Here is a 23434-nt window from a genome sequence, read left to right on the forward strand (position 1 = left end):
GAAATAAAGACATTCTGAAATAAACCCAGCCTGGGCCAACTCATAGCCAGCATGACAACATGATAAGAAATGAAAAAGGATATTCTTCAGGTAGAAGGAAAATGATACCAGATAAAAAACTGGATCTGCAGAAAAGAATAAAAAGCACCAGAAATGGAAATATGCAGATACACAAAAAAGAGTGGGTTTCCTTCTCTTACTTTCTTTAAAAGACAAAGACTGCTTAAAGCAAAAATATCACTATAAAATGGAGTTGGTGATATATGCAGAAGTAAAATATATGACACAATCATAGCACCAAGTCAGGAGTTGGGGGGGACAGAAAGATATTGTCCTTTAGGCTCTTACATTTGTGAAGTGTGAAGCCATGTGATGATAATTCTAAGTAAACTGTAACGTATTAAGGATACATATTGTAATCCTTAGAGTAACCACATGAATATGGCTGAAAGTTCAATAAAGGAAGTAAAATATAATATTCAAAATTATTTAATCCCCCTCCTCCAAAAAAGGGGCAGGAAACAAGACACTTTTTTTTTTTTTTTTTTTTTTTAAGGGTTGGAAGGGAGAGAGAGGGAGACAGAATCTTAGGCTGACTTTATGCCCTGCACAGAGTCCAACAGGGGGCTCAATCTCATGACCCCGAGATCACAACCTGAGCTGAAACCAAGGGTCAGACACTAAACTGACTGAGCCACCCAGGTTCTCCAAAGAGAAGCCTTTTTAAATATTGTTAGATTTTGCTTAACATTGAACTTGGAATTTTCATAGGTTCTTGACTGAGACAGGCTGAAAATTCTCCATAACGTGCTGTGGGGATTTGGCATAAAGGATACACAGGCTTCATTCAACTACTGGGCACTGTTTCCCTTTTTTCTGCTGTGGGGAAGAGTTTATGGAATATTGATGTTATTTCTTCCATGTGAATGTTTAGTGGAATTTGCCAATTCATCTATCCAGCCTTGAGTTTCCTTTTAAATTATAGAAACAATTTCTGAGGATAATTTTAATCTTTATTTGTGTGTGTGTCAATTCTACCAAGTTGTAATTTTTTTTTTCTTGGAATTGCCTATTTCCCTTCAAATTTCTTTTTCTTTCTTCCTCTCTTTTTTTGGTCACAAAGTTATTTATCATGCCTTCTCCCAGTAACTTTAATGTATACAGGATTTATAATAACGTTCTTTGTTTTCATTCCTATAATGATATATTCTCAGTTTTTTGCCTTGACTGGTCTTCCTAGAGGTTTATCAATTTTATTTGTTTCTTCAAAGAACCAATGTATTGGTTTTCTTGATTCTCTCTTCCATATCTTTGCTTTCTATTTTATTAATTTCTGCTCTTAACAACATTTCCTTCTTTCTGCTTTCTTTGCATTGATGCTATTGGTCTTTCTCTACCATCTTAACTTGGATGCTTAGCACATTAATTTCCAGGCTTTCCTCCTTCCTAATACATGCAGTTAGGGCCATAAATTGATGAGGGAACAGAAGGCTGGCTGAGGACAAAGCACAACCAGACACCATGCAACCTCCCCCCACCTTCCACTCCTGGGTTGGGAGGTGGTGGACACGTGTGACATCCTTCCAGGAAATTCCCAACTATCTTTTGTTTTTTTTTGTTTTTTTTTTGACAGACAGAGATCACAAGTAGGCAGAGAGGCAGGCAGAGAGAGAGAGGCAGGAAAGCAGGCTCTCTGCTGAGCAGAGAGCCTGATGCGGGGGCTCGATCCCAGGACCCTGGGATCATGACCTGAGTGGAAAGCAGAAGCTTTAACCCATGGAGCCACCAGGCACCCCAATTCCCAACTATCTTAATGTTAATACCTTGTTAGAGGGAAAAACAACCTGAATGTGACAATGGCAAGGGCTCTAGGTATCCTGCCAGTCTTCTTTAACATATGAAAATCCTTTTGAAAGCTCCCTTTCCCTCATTTCCCCCAACTCCCAAGTATAGAATCAACCACCCCTCAAATCCCCCTCCCCTGACTCCCTCCATCCCTGCCCTGGCAGCAACTCTTTCCGCCCAGGGATCCTGTCCCTTGTGCCTTCATAAAACCACTATTTTGCATCAAAGATATCTCAAGAATTCTTGCTTGGTCGTTGGCTCCGGACCTCAACCCACCAAACCTCACCTATATTCCCAAAACCACATTAAATTTCTCCATCTCCATTACTCCACACTGGCATCCCACTTGTTTGCACATGTGCTATTTTTATCATCATGTAGTTTTACATATTTTCTCATTTAAATTATGGTCTTTTCCCTTGGACACATGAGTTATTTAGAAATGGTTTTCAATTTCCCAGTGTATGGGCTTTTCCTAGCTATCTTTTTATTTTGATTTTTAACTTAAGTGTAACCTTCGAGGATGACGTTTATATACTCCCATAGGCTGAAGCTTGCCAAAGAGCCCACTGTGTGGCCGATTTTCAAAAATATTTCATTTAACGCTCAAAAAGAAATTGCACTCTTTGGATGGTGGGTACACTGCTCTAACAGGCCCTTTAGACTTGACTTGTCAGTTGCAACATCAAATATATTTGGGGTATATTAAATCTCTTACCTTGTTTGTGGGTTTGGTTTTTTTCTCTTTGTAGATTTAAAAAAAATATATTTTATTTATTTATTTGACAGACAGAGATCACAAGTAGGCAGAGAGGCAGACAGAGAGGAGGAAGCAGGCTCCTGGCTCTATCCCAGGACTCTAAGATCATGACCTGAGCCAAAGGCAGAGGCTTACCCTTCTGAGCCACCCAGGCACCCTTCTCTTTGTAGTTTCAACAATTTTCTGCTTTGTATATTATGAGGCCATGTCAGAATTGAACCAAATCTTCTGTCAAGGTGTAGTAATACTCTTCCGTTCTAAGGATGAGCCTGCTGTCCTGACATTTTACCAGCTTTCTTTGGGTTCGTATTTGTTTGGTATGTCTCTCCCCATCTGCTTTAGTTTTTAACGTTCCTGGGTTTTGTGTGTGTGTGTGTTTTCTGTTTCAGATAGCATTCCTTAGAGTTCTAGGGGTCAGTCCCAGCAGGACGCAGACAGCATAATTAAACTGGGATAATCCAAGGGCACTTTGATAAAGAGGCTGTTTACAGAGGTGTGAGCAGAGCACCACAAAGCAACAACTTTGAGGAGTGGGGTTCATTAGGGCTAGCAACAGAAGGTGTGTTAAGCCCTTCTGTGCACTATGTTCTCCTGGCGAATGGAGGGCAGGGCTGTGACCCTGACGGATGCTGGTTCCTGGGGGCAGCTGGAGGGAAACAAAACAAAACAAAACCCCATAAATAAATATCTCCTTTCTCTTGTGGCGTTTCCCCTTGGCTGAACTAAACAGTAAGCCACAGGCAAAGAGTCTGTGATGAGGCCGGCCTCCTATAACGGGATGGAGGGGAGAAGAATGGAGAATGGGGCCGGTGGGCAGTGGGCGGGAGAAACATACATTTGCTGATACTCAGCAAATACGTTTTTAAAAAGTCTACTATGACAATTTTTGTCTTCTCAACTGAAGCCAATGTACTATCTACCTTGAGTGTAACTACGGAGTTGGACTTGTTTTGCGTGTTCTGTCGCTAGTTTCTTTTTCTTTTCCTCCCCCCCCCCAACTTTCTGTGCCTCTGAGGTCCCAGCTTTATGCAGGTGCTATAAAACTCTCTGCGTGGGCTCCCCAGATCCAGCAAATACCCCAAGACACAAGCCACCATCATCACTCCATTGATCTGACTATCTACATTTCAATCAGCATTTAAAAATTCTCTTCTATGGACAGGCAAGACCCCTGGTCTTCCTATGGTCTGAGGCAGGATTCTAGAACATCTTTTAATATTCCAATTCTGTCTTTGATTTGGGATAATCTGTTAGTGGTTTAGAAAATATATTTACCTTACACTAAAGAAAAAAAAACATTATAGAGAAAATCAAATCCTAAAAAACTAGGAATGAAAAAAAATGATCCAAACTCTGGAGGAAAACTTTCAGATTATCTATAAAAAAATTAAAGGTCAACTAGCATACCAGAAAAAATATTTATAGGAACTATGACACACCCTGTGTTATCACACTGCATTTTTACCGGGAGTAATTCTCAACCTACTAATGACAGGACTGAGACCTCTTGGGACAAAAACAGAAATGGCAATTTTCCAAAGAAAAACACATTTTTCCACAAACGTTTGGAAAAGGTACTCATCCTCATTAGTAATTAACACAATGCAAATTAAGGAAAGATATCCTTGGTTTTCTCTGGAGCTGGCCAGTGAGTGTGCCTGGTGAGATTGTAAATTGGTTCAATTATTTTGAAAAGCAAATCAGTGATATGCATCAAAAAGTAGATATATGCTTTCCTCTTTTATCTGTCCCAGTGATTTACTTCTGGTGAATGATCCCCAGGAAATAATTTTAAATTTAGGAGAAAGCTTTCTGCACTAAGCTATTTATAATAGCAAAAAAAAAAAAAAAAAAGGAAAGGAAAGCAGACTACATGTCCAACAATAGATGCACGGTTTAAATACATTATGGCATTCCAGTGAAGTTTTATTAAAAAAAATATATAAAATGCTGCTTATATAAAACGCTGCTTATAAAGGATATGTAATAACATTAAAAAGTGCTTGATACGCAAGTAATAAAAAGAAATACAAAGTTATGAAGGCAGTATGGTTAGAACTCTGTAAAATGTCAGGAAAAAAAAAAGACCAAATAGAATTACAGATATATTTTTGAACATGATATGTTTCTGAAAAAAAAGTCAAATGTTCAAAAATTAAAGGCACTTAAACATTTGATGGTGGATCTGTTTGCCAGAACACTGACCAGCGCAGTTAGCATGAACCTCGAGGTCCATCTTTGTACCTAACAGCTAACACCTTCTGAAGGAACCTCAGAAAGGGGTTTCAGGAGAGCTCTTTCCCTTCTCCACATCATTTACTTTTCATTTTCTTTTCTTTTTTTTTTTTTTTTTTAAGATTTTATTTATTCATTTGACATAGAGAAATCACAAGTAGATGGAGAGGCAGGCAGAGAGACAGAGAGAGGGAAGCAGGCTCCCTGCTGAGCAGAGAGCCCGATGCAGAACTCGATCCCAGGACCCTGAGATCATGACCTGAGCCGAAGGCAGCGGCTTAACCCACTGAGCCACCCAGGCGCCCCTACTTTTCATTTTCAACTGCATTTAGAATTTTATCTGCAACAGTAAGATAGTAATGAAAAGCCTTCTCTTTTTGTTATATTCACCATCGGGGGACACAGAACCAAGTCGAGCATGCGAGGATTCACAACCATGCACCGCAGTGTGGGGTCGGACCCTCACCAGCTAAGTGGGAATCCACCCTTCTTTTTTTCTTGAACTAAGAGACCCGGGGAATTGTATTACTCTTTGTTGTCCCTTGGACAAGTAGAAGGGAGGTGAAAAGACCTACTGAAATACTTGAATCCTTGAATTAATACTTGAATATTAAATACTTGAATATTAAAGTATTCTTGAATATGAATTCAAGTATTCTTGAATACTTGAATATCAAAGCAAATGGGGTTAGAAGTCTGGGGCGCCTGGGTGGCTCAGTGAGTTAAGCCTCTGCCTTCAGCTCAAGGCATGATCTCAGGGTCCTGGGATTGAGCCCCGCATCGCATCCATCCCATCGGGCTCTCTGCTCAGCAGGGAGCCTGCTTCCCCCCTCTCTCTGTCTGCCTCTCTGCCTACTTGTGAGATCTCTCTGTCAAGTAAATAAATAAAATATTTTTTAAAAGGAGGGAAGGTTAGAAGTGAGACTTTTGGATAGCCGTGCGTGCGCTGACCATTTGGAAACCCTACTGAGCTCTTGGCTTCTATTTCAAGAGAAGCAGGAGTGGTACTCTTGAATGGCACTTTCCAGAAACGAGAGAGTTCAGTAACAAACCTGAAAGCTGACACAGGAGGCTCATGATTTCAATCTGACTTCCTTTCTAGCCGCCAGTACAAGATAGACTGAGCCGCTGATCACAGATTGTCAAATTTCAACTCATCCTGCAAACGGAGATGAGCTCAAAACAGATGTCAGTTAAAGAGAAGTCTGTAAAATAACAATAAAATGAGAAAAGCTTTGCTCTTAGGAAAAAAAGAAATGCATGCAACAGCTAACTAACTAAAAGGAAATCAGAAAACCAGGGAGCTTTTTATGATTTAAAAAAAAAAAAAAAAGGAAAAGAACAGTCACACAAGAGAGACTAATTTCTTCCACTTTTAACCGATTATTAAATGTTTTACTGAGTGTGCACAGCCGAAAACAGAGTTGATTAAAATTATATGAGCTCTTGATTTAAACAAGGTTCATGGATGCACGCACATTCAGTCACTCAAATCCTCCTCGACTGTGGGCCGGGGAAGAGACAAAAAGCCTTAGCATTGAATCCCCACAGGCAAACTGTGTCTGCTGACAGTGGAGTTGCACTGCACCAGTTCGAAACATGATGCTTTTGATCGTCTCTTTCTCTCCAATATTTCCTACAGATTATTAAAACTCATGTTCGGTCGGCAACCTGAGCGTGTGCCCAGGCTCCCTAGAAAATGGGCGTCTGGGGCCACGCCTACAGGCCAAGGGCTGAGACTTTATTGGGAGGTGTGACCTGGAGCAACAGGAGTGAGGAGAAGGGGGAAGGTGGGTTAGGGCTGGGGAACAGACACTAAGCTGGCCCAGCTTCTCAACCAAACAGCAGGGCGCTTGGTGAGGGGACATCTTCCAAAGAGCTTTGGGGGACTGTTGGGGAAGGGCAGGAACTTATCTCCTGGCTCTCACTGGGCAAACCTCTTGTGCGCTTCTGGTGTGTCCCCTGCCCCACTCTAGGCAGCTGGATGCTGGGGAGCCCAGACGCCAAGCCTCCTCTGGAAGTGGAAGGAAAAGCCACAGCATCCCCAAGTCCTACTGGGAAGGACCTGACTTCCTAGGGCCACTGCAGCTTCCACCTGTGGGAACAACTGTGCTCTGGGCCAGCCATCACCTGGGGGCGCTGAGGAGATAAGCTGGGGGCCAGACCTCTCTACTGGGCAAGAGGTGAGGCCCAAGGGCAGAGGGGCTGAGCCATTCTGGAGAAGTACCTAACAGGTCAAGTGTGACGTTTACAGAGCAAAATGCAATCATTACACGTGCTTGGAGGTAGAAGGCATGAACAAGCATGAACAATATTTGAAAAGAACATTTCCCCTACGCTGTCCTCCCATTCAAGGGAGCATAGAACCTTTGTAAGATACAAGATAACAGTAAAAGGGAGACTCGCAGAACTGGGTACATGAGACACACAGATAGGTTCCAAGATGGCTTGCCACCGAGAAATATGTGTTGGTGCTTTTAATATTTTAGGCACTATGGCCGGACACTGATCAAAACCTTTTTTTAAAAAAATAAAGATTTTATTTATTTGTCAGAGAAAGAGAGAGCACGTGCACAGTAGGGGGAGCAGCAGGCAGAGGGAGAAGCAGGCTCCCTGCTGAGCAAGGAGCAGGATGCAGGACTCGATCCCAGGACTCTGAAATCATGACCTGAGTCGAAGGCAGACGGAGCCACCCAGGCATCCCTGATCAAAATCTTTTTAAAAAATCCTCTGGAAGTATTTTTCTCATATAAAATACTCCTACATTTGAATATCATCCAAGCTCAAGAAGTACTAATTCTATAGTATTCCTAAGTACTGTAATTCCCATCACACATGTGCAGTAATGGAGGTGGAGAGAAGTTGTGTGACCAAGCCAGCAAGTGTCCTTGTTGGAACGCGGACTACAGCTGCCAGACACCCTCCTCTGGGCTGACCCCACACAGGTCCCAACACCTGAATCCTGTGCCCTGACCTCAGTTTACATTACAGCCTGGTCTTCCTCCTGTCACCCACCAGGTCACGGGCAAGTCAACTGGACTGTGGGTTTGGGCTTGACCTTCACAACTTGTCTGTGCCCCTATAGCATACTCTGCAGGTTTTGGCAAAAGCACTGAACTTCTTTGATCTCACCCTGGCTTCAACTTTCACATTTGTGCTAAGGAGAGAAGCAAAGATGGGATTCACAGAAGCCAGCAGGTAAAGTTGGGTGTAACTGGGCTGGGCTCCAAAGAAAGCCAAGATGTGTGAGAATTTCTTAAATGGCTCTGGCCCCAGGGAACACACACAAAGGCCACTGAAAAGCCAGTCAGTTTGTGGGGTAAGATCTCTTCACAGCAGCTTCAAAAGCAAGCTGTTGGTTAGCAAGCTTTGGTTTCTTTTGTTGGGGGGAAAAAAAACATTGCTTAAAAAAGAAAAAACATTGCTTAAGAAGAAGAAAGAATAGGAATGTACCTGCTGAGTTCAAGGCTTGAAAAGAGTTTTCTATTCAGGCCTATGACTGGATGGTGATCCCACTTACCCTCAGCACAGCAGCCCAGGATTTTGCTGTTTCCAGATTCCTGGGTTCTCCAGAAAAGCAGAGCCAGTTTCATTTTCCTCAAAGGCACTGAGACTGGTCTCTGCCAGTGACCTCTGGGCTGGAACTTCCCCAGGGGGGCAAATGGACCACTTCCTAAAGTCTGTGGTTAGAACCCATGCCTATGGGGTTGCCCAAGCCGATGGGGGTGGGGAGGGGAAGCTGAGTTTCCATGACAACCCTCTGTATGCCAGGTTGGGCTAGAAATGTTCACTGCCATCACAACATGCTATGAGAGAATTATTATTACTCACAAGATTCCCCCCTACCAGTAGCTGGTGGATCCAGTATCAGGTCCAAGGCCGTATTGCTTCAACATTCATGTTCTTTTCAGCAAATCACACTGTGATCCCGAGTGCAGAATACCATGGACATTTGTTTTGCAGTCTCTGGAACTTCTGCTTGTTGGCTTGCTACCGCGATATCTACCCTCCCATGTTCTAATTTATGTTTTCTTCGAATATTACAAAGACTGCAAATCTTTTGTTCACTGGTCATTTATATTTTTTCTTTATGAACTGTCTCTTTAGGCTCTTTCCTCATTTTTCTACTGGGGTGCTCTGCACATTTCTTAGTGATTTTGTAAGCACTCTTCATATATAAAAGCTATGATAGTATAAAGCTTTGTTTGCTATCATCTAACTATGGGAGTTGAGATGCTAGAGATAAAGAAGGTATCTGCCTCTGCATTGCAATTTTTTGTTTTAATACCAAATATTATTTTTTAACTCCCTGTCTTGGAAAAGAGACTTTTTAGCATATTGAGAATTCAAACGATAACTGTTTACTGACTGCAACATTTAGGCAGAGAAATAGTTTGATCTGTTAAATAAGCAGTTAAACCAATGGCAATTAGACCTTTACCCTTCTGAGTGGGTCTTGAGAAGAAATAAACCAATGAAATGAGAGCCCCTGATTGTGATGTCTAGTCCTGAGGGAGGGACCAAGGCTCTACTCAGAGATGGGTTGGCTCTGTTGGGAAAACGAGGAGATTGGGATTGGGGGACAGAGAACATTATAAGGCCTGAGCCTTGGTCACACATGGAATACATCTCCCTTAAAGAATACCCATCCCAAAAGATAGTCCATTTTCTACATGATTTCCAATAAGCTGTGGTGTGCTAGAACCAGTTTGCTTGGTGTATTGACTGTTAACATTTTCAGGAACTTCATGAACTGATGGATAAATACAGCCTTTATTAAAAATTAAATGATATAAACTTATACTTCACAAATTATATAGAAAACAAAGGTAACAGATACTCCAAAAATCATCACTTCTTAATCATTTTACTGGATTCTGTCATTATCCATGCTTTGTGGGTTACCTTCATTTACTCCATCCATACAGTAGAAATACTATCTACACTTGGCTATTGTGTATCTCTGATGTAGCACTGGTGGCTTGAAATCAGCCCTGGTGGGAGCGTTTACACGTCGAAATCAATAAATGCTACAAACAGGGCTTGATCTACTGTTGATCTTCTAGATTTAAGAAAGTGATGAAGGAGGAAATATGCATAATGCAGATTAAACTTAAAAGTGCATTTTATCTGTAGCCAGCCATTACCTTGGCAACGGCTTTAAAAAATTGAGGCAATATTCTTCCAGTGTTTGAAAACTATCACCCAGTTCAGCAGTGAGGTCTTCTACGTCACTGACAAACATGTTCCAACTTATGCTTATGCCAAAAGACAGCTGTTCATCAACTGCCACCACAGACTGGCTATAGATACAAGAGCTTGGCAAAAATCAATGAATGCATTCTCTCAGCTTCAATGGGCTAGGTGTAATTTACAATGTGAAGAGTGTTATTATTTGGGAACTGCAGGCTATGCATACTCTGTATCAGCAAAATTTACACCACTGCACACACACATGCATATATACATACCCACACACTTACATAGATACATACTTGCCCCCCGGAGTGCTCATTGTTACCACGCACATAGGGCAATGTCGGTAAAGGGCACCGAACAACACCCAAATAAACCTCTTAATTACAAGGCAATTTCTAAATAGGCTAGAGCACACAGCAGGAAACTATGGCTATGGACCCACCAGCTGATTTCGTACAATGATGTTGAAACATAGCAAATGCGTTCATTCACATATTTCCTATGGTGGTTTTCATATTACTATTATTTTTAAAAAGATTTTGTTTATTTATTTGACAGAGAGAGACACAGCAAGAGAGGGAACACAAGCAGGGGGAGTGGGAGAGGGAGAAGCAGGCTTCCCATTGAGCAGGAAGCCCAATGCGGAACTTGATCCCAAGACCCTCGGATCATGACCTGAGCCAAAGGCAGACAATGACTGAGCCACCCAAGTGCCTCCTGGTTTTCGTATTATAATGGGAAAGCTGAGCACTTGTCACAGAGACCAGAAAACCTAAAATTATTTACTATTTGGCCCTTTACAGAAAAAGTTAGCAACTGTCAGGCTTGAGTGAAGTGAAAGAGACCATCTGTGGATGACTCGAGTTCAACCAAAATATTTTATAAATATTTTTCTAATTTTAATTTTAGGGTTGGTTGGTTGTTTTTTTTTTTTTTTTTTTTTTTGCCAAGCAGAAGTTTCTAATTTTATGTGTATAAATATACTGAAATCATGCTCTCCTCTCCAAATGGTTAGCCGATTGTGAGAGCTTTTATTCAGCCCCTCATTCTTTTTGCCACCAATTTGAAATGTTATACTTAGTGTTTCTCAATGGGTCTACTTGTGGACTCTCTTTTCTGTTCCCCCTGACTCTTCCGTCTATACCAGCACTAGGGTCATACTGTTTTTATTATTTTATTTTATTTTTTTAAAGATTTTATTTATTTATTTGACACAGACAGAGATCACCAGTAGGCAGAGAGGCAGGCAGAGTGGGAGAAGCAGACTCCCTGTCTGACATGGGGCTCAGGGCTCAATCCCAGGACCCTGAGACCATGACCTGAGCTGAAAACAAGAGTCAGATGCTTAACCGACTGAGCCACATGGGTGCCCTGCAAGTCAGAAGCTACATGTGGATTTCGGACTGCACCGTAGCTTGGCACCCCAAACCCCTGTGATGTTCCAGGGTCAACTCTATGTTTGAATACCTGCATCTAATTTGGGGGAAGTTCTCTTCTTATTCTCTGTGCTCGTTCTTCCAGATGAGTTTTATAGTCATTCAGTTAAGTTCCTCCCACTCCCTTAATTTCATGGTGATATTGATCGAGATTATCTTTACATGGTAGACTTGTGGGGCACTTGGGTGGCTCCATAGGTGAAGCAGCTGCCTTCGGCTCAGGTCATGATCTCAGGGTCCTGGGATTGAGCCCTGTGTTGGGCTCTCAGCTCAGCGGGCAGTTAGCTTCTCCCTCTCCATCTCTGCTCTCTCTCTCTCTCTCTCTCATTCTCTTGCTCTTGTTCTATCTCAAGTAACTAAATAAAATCTTTAAAAATAATAAATGGTAGACTTGTGAAAAATGACTATCTCAATGATATTGAAGTCTGAAACACAGTCAGAGGAAAACCCTTTAAAAATCAATAACCATCTATTCTAAGTGCCTATTGTGTTTCAAGTGCTCTGGTGGGTCAAATAAATAAATAAATAAAGGGCTGTGCCCACAACCATGCTCTCTCAACTCTCAGTCCAGGTGAAGCAGCCTCTCGGGAGAAACACTTTCTAGAAGTCATGACCATAGCACACAGCAGATGCTCCTGGTACAAGGCACCTGTTAGACTCCAATATTTGATCTGATCTTTATCTTATAATTAGGACACTTAAAATAAAAAGAAAACAACCGAAAATATCCTAACGCCCAGATAGAGGAAAACCACTGGCCACAGGACTAAAAAGAGAAACATCAACTAAAGGCTGCCCGCGGTCACCGAGTCCAGGCTCTGAACTTGTGGCTGCCTGAGCTCGGTCAAGGTCACTGGTGTAGCTTGGCACTAGCTTCCTCTCCCACAAAATGAGGATCAAAATGCTCACAATAAGATTGCCACGAGGAGTCATGTTAAGAATAAAATAGCCAGCACTTGACCCAGACTTCTAAATTTAACCCTTCCAATAGCCTTATGCGGAACAGGGACTGGGATTCAGAGAATGGCAATGACCTATCTGGGGCCATGGCTGGCAAGTGGCAGAATATGGACTTGAGGAACAGGCTGGCTCCAGAGTCGAACCTCTGCAGTATACGGGTTCTTTAAAAACATGCAAATACAGGGGTGCCTGGGTGGCTCAGGGGGTTAAGCCTCTGTCTTCGGCTCAAGTCATGATCCCAGGGTCCTGGGATGGAGCCCAGCACCGGGCTCTCTGCTCAGTGGGGAGCCTGCTTCCCCCTCTCTCTCTGCCTGCCTCTCTGCCTACTTGTGATCTCTGTCTAATAAATAAAAAAAAAACAACCAACAAAAAAATAAAACAAGCAAATACACACACACTCATACATATAGAAGTACCCACCCACACCCCACATACAATACATACATTCATGCACACATACGTATCCATCTGCATGTACACATACATATACACACGATACCCGCACCAATCCCTGTACACACACACACAGTTTGATGCCCTGCCTTATTCCTAGATGGATTTCAGGGTAAATGAAATCCAAATCTAGTCCAAAGAAGCTAACTCTCCCATGGCGTGCTGAACCTCTGTTCCTCATACACATATGGGGGAATTAAGGTGTATTTGCTCCTAGGCAACTTTATCCTTGTTATCTTATTTAACTGCGCAAGCTGAATCTCTAGGATAGTCTTTCATGCTTGATCTCTGGGGAAGAAATGTTCCCCCAAGGTGTATTTTTTCCCCCAGTTTCATGATGGAAATTTTCAAATAAAGACCAAATGGAGAAAACAATACAGTGAGTTCCCATGTTCCCATCACCCAGTGCCAACAATCACCAGTGTTCTGCCTGCTTTTCTCCGTCTATTTCCTCCTCACTCCTCCCACCCCACATCCCCGGAAGTATTTATTTTTTATTTAAAAATTTTTTGTTTAGGTAAGCTCTAACTTCCCCTCCACCCCCAGTGTGGGGCCTGACCCCGAGATCAAGAGTCACATGCTCTTACTGACTGAGCTAGCCAGGCGTCACTTCCCTGAAGTATTTTAAAGCAAATCCTAGGGATGCCTGGTTGACTCAGTCGGTTAAGCGTCTGCCTTCGGTGTCCAGGGATGGAGTCCCGCATGGGGCTTTCTGCTCAGTGGGGAGTCTGCTTCTCCCTCTCCCTCTGCCCTCTGCTCCTTTTCTCTTTCTTTCTCACTCTCACTCTCAAATAAATAAATAAAATCTTTTAAAAAAAAATTAAAGCAGGGCGCCTGGGTGGCTCAGTGGGTTAAAGCCGCTGCCTTCGGCTCAGGTCATGGTCTCAGGGTCCTGGGATCAAGTCCCGCATCGGGCTCTCTGCTCAGCAGGGAGCCTGCTCCCCCCCTCCCGCCTCCATCTACTTGTGATCTTTCTCTGTCAAATAAATAAATAAAATCTTAAAAAAATAAATTAAAGCAAATCCTAGATCGTCCTAATACTTCACTGGTAAATACTATCATATGTATCACTAGTGATAAGAATTTTCTTTTTCATTAACCTTAATTCCTTATCATCATCTACGGCTACAAGTTGCTCTGATTTTATACTGACTTTTAGCCATGAGATCAAATGACACTAGTACCTGATGGGCAATACAGAAGCATTATCATCCCTTTCCCCTCTTTGATACATTTCACGGCTCCCCTAGATCAGTGGGAATCCAGAAATGTTGGTGGAACCAAGAAAAACCTGGCCCATGTGGGTTGCCGCTCTTTTGGAATCAAAGGCAAGACTGGTGGCGGGGGAGGGGCAGAGAAATTTCAGTCACAGAAAAAAAAGTGAATTTCTCTGCATTCAAGAGAAATCACATAGAAGTTTTAAACGTGCCATCAATTGTCTGAGACAGTCTATTTATGACTCTGTGAATACCAACTTCGTGAAACTGAAGCTCATCAGAGCCATGGGCTAAGATACATGGTGTCGATTACAGAAAGAGGATTGGAAAGCATGTCTGATGATATTTTCCATTTCAAGTCGATGCCTCACAGCTCCCTTCATCGGTGAAGAGGGTGGGACGTAGGTGCTAGAGCTCTTCAGGTGGTTGTGAAGGAAGCGTGCGTCCAGGACATCCCTGGAGAAGCTCTCCGCGCTGGGCACGGAGCTGAGCCCTCAGGGATAAGTGGGGTGCAGAGAAGAAGAACGAAGAAGCATGCTTCCACCTGCACCTGGCCAGTGGAACTGGCCTGTGGTCCGCATGCAGTATAAGTAAGTGGATGCTGAATGAACGAGAGAAGGACCATGCAAAGACACCCTTGGTGCCGCTCAAAGCCAAAGTCACTGAGCAGGGCAGGACCCACAGCGTCACGTGCATCGGGGTCACAAGCCCCAGGTCACAAGGAGGTCCTGGGGGCTTCCCTGTGCCCCAGGGGGCTATGCAGGATTCCCACCTGGGCAGGAGGCCTGCCTGAGTGTGCTTTGCCTTGTGCCCCACGTGTGACCACCAGTGTGGGCTCTGAGGTAAGGAGGGCAGGGTGGCGGGGGGCGATCCTAAGATACCTGGCCTGGGTTGTTTCCTTCTACACAAATCCTTAGCCAAGCCTGTCCATCCTCATCTTATAGGAGAGAAGGCGCAGCAGCAAGACCAGGTATCATTACGGACTGAAGGCTTGTATTCCCCCAAATTCATGTATATATATATATATATATATATATATATATATTTAGATTTTATCTACTTATTTTGTTAAGATTTTATTTATTTGAGAGGAGGGAGAGAGAAATGGAGAGCAGAGAGTGAGAAGGAGAAGCAGATTTCCCCACTGAGCAGAGTCTGATGTGGGACTTGATCCCAGACCCTGGAATCATGACCCGAGCTGAAGGCAGATGCTTAACGCAGCTCCCGCTTCCCTCTTCCACCCCACTTCACATGTTGAAACCTGCCTCCAGTGGGATGGCATTAGGTGGTGGGGCCTCAGGAAGGAGGGTGAAGCCCTCATAAATGGGGTCAGTGTCTTACTAAAGTGACCCTAGAAAGTTAGTTGGCTGAGCTTCAGCCATGCAAGGAGACAAGGCTAAGGTGACCACCAGCGATGGGGAAGACTGCCCTCCTGGGAACCCGCCCCCACTGGCACCCGGATCTTAGACTCACCAGCCTCCAGAACGGCGAGAAATGAATTTATCCTATTGAGCACTACCTAGTCACCAGCACTTGGGTACAGCAGCCTGAGTGGATGAATACATGAGAGATCTGGAAGGAACAGAGGCAGGAGGATCCGACAGATCCAGACCAGCAGCAGGGGACTGAGGCACACGGTTTCCCCCGGGGACTGAAACTGACACATTTCCCAGAGGATTGAAACTTCCTGTGTTCAGAAACGCCCAGAATTAAAATGTTGAGCACTCTAGATGGGCACCTTCTGAAATGCAGCCGTACTCCTCCAGAAGATGTTCCACAAGATGGGATCTTTGCTCTGGTCCCACTGTCCCCGGATCCCTGGCCCAGGCCTCACAGGCCCTGGGTGGCCAACTGGGGTGGTCTGCGAAGCGCTCGCTAGCCCGTCCTAGACACGGAGCTCCTTGGGGAGCTCACCCTCCTAGCCCCGGGCCCACGCCTGCTTCCCACTGAGGGGCAAGGTCCCAGGGTGCCCACATCCAGCACTCAGCAAAGTTCAATAAAGGTGTGCTGAAAGCACTAATGGATGAAAATCCACTTGTAAACTCAATGCAGCTGTGAATCAGGACGTGCGCACTCCTTTCCACTCCTTGCCTGTCCCCTGGAGGAGAGTGATCCTGGGAGCAGACACACCCTTCCCTTGGCCCCGGAACTGAAGAGGAACGGGAATGACTAATCTGCTACCTGGTTTTTGAAGAATAGCTTTAAAACGAACACCATAAATCGGGTTCAATCGGACAGGGGGTGAGGACTGCTTGAGCTAGCATACTCGGGAGACTCAGTTACTTAATAAGCCCTTGTCTTAACTGAGGTTTGACAGTACTATTCCAGAGCCTGCACTAGTTGGTTCACTGGTTTAAGCAATTAAATGAGTTGCAGAGATTTGAAGGATATTGAAATGAACCACAAGGGAAGCACCCTTTGCCCCCGAAACAGCATCGCAGCAACAGTGTAAAGAAAAGAGAACAGCACTGCTCTCTCTGGCCAGCCTGTCTTTGTATTTGCTGCATTATTCTTGGCGCTGAGGTTGGCAGCCACCCTGACTCAACAACCAGGGAGGGAAAGACATGTGCTTCAGGATGGCTCATGCCCTGGGCCCCGATGACACTGAAAGGCAGTTCTCAGGCCTGCTTTTCTGCTGGACCCCAGAATGCTGGAGTCAGTAGGAAACCTTGCCCAAATGATGTTGCCTTCTTGGCTGAGGACCCCAAAAGACACCAGGTCAGTCTTGACCTGAACATGTCATCCATCGCTGGACATATCCCTGCTTTGAAAGGCAGACTGGTTGAAAGCTCATTCTTCCTCTTTTTTTTTTTTTTCCCCTCTCCCTCCCTCCACCCTAGAGAGATGCTGCTGGAACCAAGACCAAGCCCCTCTTGCAGAGGGAGGAGCACTAATGCCTGGGTGTGCTGAACAGGTAGCCCAGAGGGAGGCACCCATCCTGCTCCTGCACAGAAAGAAGGGCTTGGAGTAAGCAGCAATGGTGAGGCTGCTTGCCAGCACTTGTTTCTGGAAAGGCCAGCTCAGGAGTGGCACCTCCCTAAGGGGTAAATCTTGTGCAAATGAACCGCTTGCAGGAACAGCTGCAGGAATGTGCAGACTGTGTGACAGTGTGTCCCTGTCCCCCAAATTCAAATAAGCCATGGAAGGCCAGAGCTAGAAGATTTGTCACAGGTAACCCCCCCCGCCCCCCTCCCCCCCCCAAACTGAGCTCCTGATCTCTCCAGCGTCCCCAACCCCTCAATGTCGCACATCTGGGAAACTGTGAAGTCCGTTCTTGCACTGCACAGAACAAAACTTCTGGAGTCCTCGATGGCCCCTCTTTTCTCTCAGAGCCCACATGGGATCTGTCAGCATATCCTCTCAACACAACTTTTAGAATCTGACTGTTTCGAATATCTCTACTGCTCCCACCCTGGTCTGAGTCACTTTTTCTCCGATTGTGACGATGACCTCTCTTCTGGTCTCCCTGTCTCCTTGCCTCTGCCCCCTCCGACCACACTTGAGGGTAGTCTGACCCAGCTATCAGAGAGATCCTAGGAACAAAAGTTCAGATCATCTCTCTCCTCTGCTTAAAATCCCCCAGTGGCTTCACCTCAATCCTTGTGATGGCCTACAAAGCCTGGTGCCATCTGGTCTGGCAAGACCTGGGGTACCACTCAACACACCCCGTCAGTGCCCACATGCTGATCCAGCCACCCACGGGCAGGGCTGGCGCAGGGACGTCTGGGATCTCCTGGGTGCCTGTGATCTCGCCACCTACCCAACCCCTGCAGGAGGAGGAGGACAAGGGTAATCTCGGGCCAGCAAGACCCCCTCCAGGATGTAGACGAGCCACACGGGTCACAGCTGCAGAGAGACAGGCACATCCTCTCTTAGATTTCAGAGAGCACCTCGCTCTGCTCTGTTTCCCAGCCGAGGACACGAAGGCCCAGAGCGTGACCCTGACTTGCAAAGTTCTTAGAAGTGTAAAGAAATACCTACCAGAATCACAGCTGTGTGCCTGCTCTTTGCCACCACAGACACGGGCCTCAGACAGACAGACTGTGCTGACGAATATACAGCCCCACAGATGCCCGGGTCCGTGTCAGTGCGGCTGCCAGCTTCTGCCGTGCTGACCTCCCGGGCATGAGGCAGCGCTGATGGACGCTGGACGTCCGCCTGGTGCCCACAGCAGGGAATGCTTGAGGACGCAGGTGGTAGGAGACATGGGTCCTTAACTTTTCAGGCCAGGGCACTTTGGGGCTTTTAAAAGGAATACGGGAGCTTCTACTTTAAAATATGTTTCAAGTGATTTAAAATTTTGCTTTTTTGTCTTTTTAGACTTTGTTACCATAATGTCTTATTAAGATGGTCATTTATTATCCTAAAGGCAAAAGAATGATTTTGAGGAGCAGGGGCAGGGAAACCTTATAGATGACTTGATCATTTAAAGTTGATTTTATTTTTATTTTGTTTTGTTTTGTTTTAAAGATTTTATTTATTATTTATTTGACAGAAAGATCACCAGTAGGCAGAGAGGCAGGCAGAGAGAGAGAGAGAGAGAGACAAAGAAGCAGGCTCCCTGCTGAGCAGAAAACCCGATGCGGGGCTCTATCCCAGGAACCTGAGATCAGGTCCTGAGCCGAAGGCAGCGGCTTAATCCACTGAGCCACCCAGGTCAGGTGCCCCTAAAGTCAATTTTCTACATAAGGCAAGTCAATGCTCTTTTCTTCTCCCTGGTTAAAAACAAAACAAAACAAAACAAAACAAAACAAAACCCCAAAACGGTGCTTCATGAAAAATTCAGAAAAGGAGCAGGGCAGGGAAAGTTTTGAGGGTGATCAAGAAGCAGGCCCCTGGGGACAAAAGAAAAATGAAAGCGAAGCTCTGGGAAAGGTCTCCACAGATAAGTGCCTGCGAGGAACATATCTCCACCCTTCTCTATGAGTCTGAATCCGACAGAGAGAGATATGAAGACGTCAGGGATTGCTATCGGTGACCATAGAAGAAGACGTAATGATTATACTAATTTCCTCTCCTGGTGTAGCCCCATCACCTCCGTCAGTGCCTGGCCCAAAGTAGGAATTCAATAAAGATCACTTCAAGGTATGGTTATGAACCAAAAAGAGAGTGATGAAAGGCTGCCTTCCCAGAGTCAGGGGGAAATCTGAAAGCAAAATTAAGAAAACCCTTCTGTTTACAACAGCATCAGAAATAACAAAATACTTAGGAACAAGTGTCACCCAGGAAGTACTAGACGTGTGGACTGAAAACCACAAAACAATGTTGAAAGAAATGAAAGAGATCAAAATAAAGGAAAAGACATTTGTATCCATGGATTGGAAAACTCAATATCGTTCACATGGCAATATTCCCCAAATTGAACTAGAGTCAGTGAAATCTCTATCACAATTCCAACTAATTCTCCGTCCCCCCCCTGAAATTGACAAGAGGACCCTGTGATTTGTATGGAATTGCAAGGGACCCAGAATGGCCAAAACAATCCCAAAACAGACGAGCAAAGCTGGAGAACTCATAGTTCCCCATTTTGAAACTTGCTACCAAAACTATGATAATCAAAGCAGAGTGGTATTGCCCTAGGCACAGGTGAACAGACCAGTGGAAGAGACCCAAGATTCCAAAAATAAACTCCATACATCTATGGCCAATCAATTTTCAATAAGTATACCAAAGTCATCCAGTGGAGGATGGAACAGCTTTTTAAATGGTGCTAAGACAACTGGATAGTCATACACAAAAGAATGAATCCGCACCTTCAGCTTGCACTACATGGAAAATTAATTCAAGGGGCACGCCGGGGTGGCTCAGTTGGTTGAGCGACTGCTTCGGTTCAGATCATGATCCTGGAGTCCCAGGATCTAGTCCTGCATTGGGCTCTCTGCTCAGCAGGGAGTCTGCTTCTCCCTCTGACCTTCTCCCTTCTCATGTTCTCTCTCTCTCTCTCTCATAAGTAAGAATCTTTAAAAAAAAAAAAAGAAATTGTTAGAAAATTAATTCAAAATGGATCAAAGTCCTAAATGTAAGAGTTAAAACTATAAAACTCTTTGAAGAATACAGACTTCAATCTTGACCTTAGATCAGGCGATAGTTTCTTAAATATGAGACTAAAAGCACAAGCTATACACACAAAAAAATAAACTGAATCTCATCAAAATTGAAAACTTGGGGATGCACCAAAGGGCGCAACCAAGAAAGTGAAAGAATGACCCATAGAATGGGAGGGAAAATTTGCAAATCTGGTATCTGGTCAGGATCTAGTATCCACAATATTGAAAGAACTCTTACAACCCACAAATAAAAGATAAACAATCTGGTTTTTAAAACAGGCAAAAGACCTGAATAGACATTTCTCCAAAGAAGATGTAAAAATGTCCAATAAGTCTACAAAAAGATGCTTAGCATTATTAGTTATTAGGGAAATTAGTACAAGTCAAAACCACAATGAGATATACTTCACACTCACTAGGATGGTTATAATGAGAAGAAAACGAAAATAATAAAACAAATGTTGATGATGATGGAGAGAAACTAAGATCTGCATATCGTGCTGGTAGGAAGGCAAATGCTACAGCCACCGTGGAGAACAGTTTGACGGTCCTTCAACCAGTCCGACATAGCACTGATATACAACCCAGCCATTCCCTTCCTAAGTACACAATCAAGAGAGCTGAACATATACACCCACATAAAAACTTACCTGAGGATGTTCAAGGCAGTGTGATTCACAACCGCCATTTAGTAGAAACAACTCAACTGTCCATCAACTCATCAAATGATAACCAAGTGTTATATATAAAATCATATGCATATACTTAAATCGCATTTCGCTGGGGAAGGGAATGGAGTATGGATACATACAGATGAGTCTTGAACCATTATGTTAACGGGAAGATCCAGTGGCGATAGGTGACATACTGTGTGATTCCGTTTATGGGAATGTCCGGAAGAGGCAAATCCATAGAGACAGAAAGTTGATTTGGGGTTCCTGGGGGCTGGGAGAATGGGGAGTATCTGATTCATGGATATAGGGCGCCCCTTTGGAGTGATGACGAAGTTCTGGATTTAGGTAAGTGGTGACTATTGCCCAACTGTGTGCATGTTCTGAAGACCATTTAGTTACATGCTTTAAAAACCATTTCCATGGTGAATTATACCTCCATAAAAGAAATTACCAGAGGTTCTGCAGTTAAATAAAAGTCTGGAGTTAACAAAAGGGCTGAGATACAAAGTGGTGTGTGGAATTCCCGAGAGCCACTGACCTTGCTTCTCCGGGTTGCGGACCTGGGACGGCATGTCTTGGATTTCCAAGGTCCATTCCCCCTCGGCCTTCTCTCCCCAGCAGTGCACGGTCATGAACTCCCAGTTGGTGAACCCTTCGTTGGAATGATCCAGCAATCTGCAATCAGAGATGCGGGGTGAGAACACAAGAGGGTCAGGAAAGGAGTGGTGCGTAGGGGGCCGGGCCCGAGGGGGGCTTTCTTCTGGCTTGGAATTAGTCCTTAGGTGATGGGTACGATCTCATTGAACAGCATCTCAAGGGGAGCAGCTTTGAGAATGGAAGGAAAAGACGCCTGGCTCTCAGCTGGGAAGAAGGCAGGGTAAAAGCTGGGGATGCTTTCAAACCTTTGACTGATGACCCCACCCTGGCCAACAGCTTCACCCCCATCATCCTGCTGGGTCCCCCAAATATTCTGAGAGGCAGGCAGGCTGGCAGGACTCACGGGGGCCCAACAGGGACCAGCCAGCGATGGTCTCCCTCCTGCCATCCATCCCCATTATAGACAGAGGGATCCCACGGGTCGTGATGAGTGGCAGGTCCAACAGCCATAACCAGCTGAGCTGGGACTCCTCAAGGGCATTCTGACCCCTGTCCTTGTTCTCTCCAGCATCAAGAAGTGTTTCAGAGGTTACCAAAGAAGACCCTCCAACCTCCCCACCCCAATGCCAGCAGTGATCCTCCAGAGCCCATCTCCCAAGGCCTGGGTACACAAAGACCGAGGCCAGACCACATGCCCCAGGAGCATCACAAAGCAAGCCTTTCTAAGATGCCAGTCTGTGGAACAAATGGAACCTTCACACCAGTCCCAGGGCCAGCTCTCGCATGCTCTTCTCCAGAAGAGACGAAGAGGGGAAAATATGCAACTCTCCAGGGCTTAAGGGTGTTTCAACAGGTGCATTGGGCGAGATGACCTAATGGGACTGGCTGCTTTCCAGTGTGTGCAGGAGGCACCCCTGCATGCAGTGGGGGAGGTGCAGGAGCTCCCTCCCCTCCGCCAGTCTCCCCCTCCCAGGTTCTGAGGAGCCTCCAAAGCCCATGGTCTTTCCAGACTGTGATTTCAGCCCAGATCCATTTTTTTCTCGTTTGACTTGAGCAGGAAACAGGAAGCAACTCATGGGCTCCCTCTTTCTTCTAATATCCCCCGAACAGTCTCGGGTTCTTCTCCCTTCCTCTTCCTACCCCTTCTAACTTTGTTATCTCTCTTTTGGGACAGGGTCTTAACCTGAGAGCTCCTTATTGCCCGTCAGAAGTTCAAATGCACGTTTTGTGTGATGCAAGACTGGATTCCTGATTTGGGTGTTCTCTGAACATCCAGCGAATGCATAAACGTGCTTATCGCGAGAACATTCCCTGCGTGGAGGAGAGGGAAGGGGAGGGGGCACATCCTGTCCTTTCTGGTAAGGAACTGCAAAGGTCAAGGCTAATTTTTCGCACATGATGCCAAGCCGAACAGAACACACTTGGGACAGGACAAAGATAAACGGTCCTTTAAGGGCTGAAAGACTTAACTGAAAGTTCACTTAACTCCATGTCAAAAAAAAAAAAAAATCTGGTGATCTGAAAAAGCTGCCCAATGGAGCACGATGTGAAAGAAAGGAGAAAGTAACAGATCCCCAGACACGCACGCTTGATAGAATCACAAAATCTGTGCCGTGGAAAAACAACACATTCCCAAGATGGGGAGGATTGCCAAGTGGCGGCAAGGCAGGTTTCAAGGGCTCGATGGTAGAGGAACAGCAAACGGGTCGTCGTGAACCCAACGAACCTGGCAGGCCCAGCTCTCTTTCATCTCAGGGGCTCACGCTGGACCTGAGCAGGATGGGGCTTAGAAGGGAAGGAAAAAACAGAGAGCGGGGAAAGCCAGTGGGAAGATGCTGGGGTGCCGGAAAGTTCTTCCAGCTCAGGTAGACGGACGCAGGAAGGACAGGATGGGAACCCAGCCGCCGGGCCAGGCGTTTTCACCTGCAGCATCATATCCAGTTCCTGTAGCCATCTGGACTGCGACAGGAGTCAAGTGACATTTCCGGAAGTAAGGAGTAAAGAGAGGAGA

At 44.9% G+C, this 23434-nt stretch overlaps 1 protein-coding gene across 3 annotated transcripts in view; it reads right to left on the bottom strand.

Annotated features, from left to right (window-relative positions):
- PCSK6 (proprotein convertase subtilisin/kexin type 6) overlaps window positions 1–23434 on the bottom strand; it is a 180088-nt gene that overhangs the window by 34007 nt on the left and 122647 nt on the right. For 2 of the 3 annotated variants that reach the window (XM_045070491.1, XM_045070492.1), the window contains exon 13: window positions 21365–21501. In XM_045070491.1, the coding sequence (XP_044926426.1) occupies window positions 21365–21501 (137 nt within the window). Of the gene's footprint in view, window positions 1–20005; window positions 20064–21364; window positions 21502–23434 lie in introns of those variants that run through there. The other variant, XM_045070493.1, reaches the window with a different exon arrangement.

This window comes from Mustela putorius, unplaced genomic scaffold (genome assembly GCF_011764305.1).
Source record: "Mustela putorius furo isolate JIRA1106 unplaced genomic scaffold, ASM1176430v1.1 tig00003972_pilon_pilon_pilon, whole genome shotgun sequence".
Lineage (NCBI taxonomy): Eukaryota > Metazoa > Chordata > Mammalia > Carnivora > Mustelidae > Mustela > Mustela putorius.